The following is a 3,633-nucleotide window of genomic DNA, read 5'->3' as shown; positions in this document are numbered from 1 at the left end:
ATTTTTTTTAAATTAATAAAATTATCTTTACCATTCGATATGGAAACCATCATTCATGAACCCACTACCATATCATTTTTTCCCTCTCTTCTCTCTTCCATCTTTCCCAACCCACAACACATGAAAACCTTATTTTTTCAAACAACTCAATTAAAAAACTACAAAAAAACTAAGGTATAAGTTTTAAGACACATGGTACAATAGGAGAGAGAGAGAGAGAGAGAGAGAGAGAGAGAGAAAGAGAGAGAAAGATGATGATGAAGTGGGATAGTGAAGCTACATAAACAACCCACTCCTCCTCGCCCACTCAAGCTGGAGTTGTGTCTTGGAGGTACCATTCCCAATTTTACCATGACTCCATCATCCCTAACTAGAATATATTAATGTGCTTTCATTCAAATGTTTATTAAACGTGGAAAATAACATCTAAAAACTGGGTTGTTTCTTTCATTCTTTTCTATACAAATCAAATTTGTAGATTTAATCAACATGATGGAAGCAACATATGTTTTGCATCCATATTTCATGACAGTAAGGTTAGATAAACAATAAACGATTATTCAGTTATCGTCTATGAACAAAAAAACTCAAAAAAGAGTGTGTATGTGTAGAGAAAGGGAGATCGGTGAACTTATTGCTAACGCTATGGAGAAAGCTGGCAAAGAAGGTACTCACTCTATACTATTGTTATCCATTATATAGTATCTTATCTTCTAAAGAATGCTAAAAATGTTAATTATTAGTTTTTTTTCAACATTTTGACTATTTTTTTTTTTATAGTTTCTACCCGACAATTTAGCTAATGATGTTGAAGCCTTTTCAAGTGTTGGAATTAGTTATCGTTTGAATGTTTCTTGATGTAAATTTTAAGTAATTATTTTTATAGTCATTATTTTACTTAGAATTTTCTTTCAGGTTTTAGAGGCATAGTAGCACATATAATAAGTACTATTAAATGAAAAAAAAACTTAGCAAAATTAAAACAAAAAAAATGGTGTTGATGTTGTCTATACCGTATAAATCACAATTACAAGAATCAATAGTAACACATATATATGGTTAAGATTATAATTTTTAAACAATGTTCGTATCTTCGAAACATTTTGCATGATTAATTTAAATTAACAATTGTACACTTATGTTTTATCAAATATCCACACATACAGAACGTCGATCAGATATTCGAATGTATATATTAATTTTAAGTAATCATTATAATTTTACATATAAAACATCTATCTTTGTAAATTAATAATTTTTTTAAAAACATTGATTAGTTATTAGGATTAGTTTTGCATTTGTATGTATTTTTTTTATATGTCCGACCGCGTTATACGCGGGTTATAATCTAGTTAATACAAATTTCAAAAATCAAATACAACTTAAATTATACTTGTAATTGTAAAATATATAATTAAGCATATGTTTCAAATTAGGGGAAATGACTTATTAGGGTAATTAACTGTTGCCTTTGTACTCAATTGGTCACTTTCCTTTTTTTTTTTTTTTTTTTTTTTATCTCATTTACCATTGAACTTGTTGTAGGTGTTCACAGAAACCATTGAAACCGGCTATTGAAGGTTTCCGACAATTTCTTTTCTCCGGCGACTCTCCGGTCGTCTTCTCCGGCGAGCCTCCGACAAAAATGAGATTTTTGACGGATCCTTGGGTCTCGGCTTGATGACTTATAGCAGCAGCAAGCAGCATGAGGTGGTAATGGTGGTTTACCGGCGGCAAAAGGGAGGTCGCAAGTGGGTTCTGGTGATGGCAGGAGGAGGTGGCAGGTGGCTTGCTGCCTGCATCCCTTCTACCTTTTTCTGGCATCAAATCGACAAGAGGGAGAGAGGGGAGGGTGGAGAAAGGTAAGCAGCAACACCGGCGGTGGATGCCGCTTGGATGGCAGTCGAGAAAAGTCCGCCGGAAAAACTCATTTTTGCCAGCGGTCCATCGGAAAAGACGACCAGAGAGTCGCCGGAGATAAGAATTTGCCGGAAACCTTCAATAGCCGGTTTCAATGGTTTCTGTGAACACATACAACAAGTTCAATGGTAAATAAGATACAAAAAAAGAAAATAAAAGTGACCAATTGAGTACAAGGGCAATACTTAATTACCGTAATAAGTCATTTCCCCTTCAAATTAAGCATGCGCATACCATTACTCAAGCAAACAAATATAAAATGAATCAACTAAATGCATAAAAAACTAATAAAATTGGTTATGAATAACTATAAATTCCATTAAAAGTGGCGATAAATAATTAAATGTGACACTTTGAGAATATTCATAAGGTTTTATATTTCTTAACACTTAAAAGAATAATTAAATAAATGAATGAAGATATATATTATTACAAGTATAATTTTCCGAGACAAAAACAAGCACCCAAATCAATTTTTGAAATGAGTTAGCTTAGGGAAGAGCACCACATATCCTCCTTATCACTCCTTCTTGACCCGTTAACGGCCTGATCTCACTCATCTTCACCATCGCTTCTGCAAACTCCGACTTGAACTTGGAAGGATTGTTGCTATATTCCGAAACTATGCTGTCTGTTGACCCACCACTGTAAAGCACCTGATCTGATTCAAGAAGACCCTTCTTTTGTATCAGATTCTTGAAGTAGTTGTAATCAAACGAATTCGGTGTCACCAAATCTAGTGGTGCAAGATTTCCATTTCCATCATTTACAGGGCAACCACGTCTACGTGTGCTAGCAAATCCGGCATCAATATCTGATCCATTGCTGTATATTCTGTCACGAAACAAGAAGCATTGAGCTTGTCCGATTGTATGAGCTCCTGATAAAGCAACCATGTCCCTGGCGCTAAGTCCGTTATCTTTGAAGGTGGAGATAAGTGAATCAAGAGGAGCTTTAAAGCTAGGAAGACTGGTCTCCGCTAGAACAAGGCTAGCGGTGGTGGAATCTCTTCTTCCGAGCTTCACCGACCATGACGGACCACCAACCATTTCTGACGCATCACGGGCGGCCACCGTGAGTATGTCTGCACAAGATACAACTCCGGGACATAGTTTCTCCACCTCAGATTTTGCAGCGTCTATCACTTCGTAGCCTCTTACAGAACCCTTATTAGGCAACGCATTCCTTTCTCCTATTATCGAAGGCCCATCCTCCAACAAGATCGATGCATCACAACCTTGAACGAAGCAGTCGTGGAAATGGAGACGAAGGAGGGAAGCCGCCATGCGACGTTCACGAGATATGGCTGTTCTGATGGTGGTTCTGATTGTACGGAGTGCAGTGGGACATGTAGTGTCGTAGAAGGTAGAAGATAACTGTGCGTTGCAGGGTGTGTTATTAGTAACAGAGAGAAAAAGCAAGAAGAAAATGGCTATAGAAGTATGTCTAGAACCCATTTGAGAGATGGTTTTATAAGATTATATATGTAAATCTATGAATGTGGGGGTGAGAATGTGAGATGCATCGAAAAGAAAGGACATAGCAGAGATTTATAGCGTCGAGAACTTGAGAATAGACCGCGTGGTTAAGCAGTCTTTGTTTGATAAACAGTGTGCTGATTTTGTCCATTTGCTGGTAGCTCCATGGAAGCACTGTAAGAAAAATTGATTTGGACTTTTTCAAAAGTCAATAAATCAACTAAATAAAAAAAAT

The 3,633-nt window shown here is 36.3% G+C and overlaps 1 protein-coding gene across 1 annotated transcript; it reads right to left on the bottom strand.

The window, feature by feature from the left end:
• Positions 1–2,280: 2,280 nt before the first annotated feature.
• Positions 2,281–3,429, bottom strand: LOC145101327 (lignin-forming anionic peroxidase-like). The gene has a single exon (XM_079038521.1). The coding sequence runs from the start codon at positions 3,375–3,377 to the stop codon at positions 2,412–2,414; it is 966 nt and encodes a 321-aa protein (XP_078894647.1). The 5' UTR covers positions 3,378–3,429; the 3' UTR covers positions 2,281–2,411.
• Positions 3,430–3,633: the final 204 nt, after the last annotated feature.

Source organism: Lactuca serriola, chromosome 4 (assembly GCF_051521515.1).
Source record: "Lactuca serriola cultivar US96UC23 chromosome 4, Lser_US96UC23_V15, whole genome shotgun sequence".
NCBI classification, from domain to species: Eukaryota; Viridiplantae; Streptophyta; class Magnoliopsida; order Asterales; family Asteraceae; genus Lactuca; species Lactuca serriola.
The sequence above is the reverse complement of the archived record's forward strand: the minus strand, read 5'-3'. Positions and strand labels throughout refer to the sequence as shown.

Excerpts from the sequence above, each read along its gene's own strand:
- LOC145101327 (XM_079038521.1), bottom strand. The coding sequence starts at position 3,377 with ATGGGTTCTAGACATACTTCTATAGCCATTTTCTTCTTGCTTTTTCTC.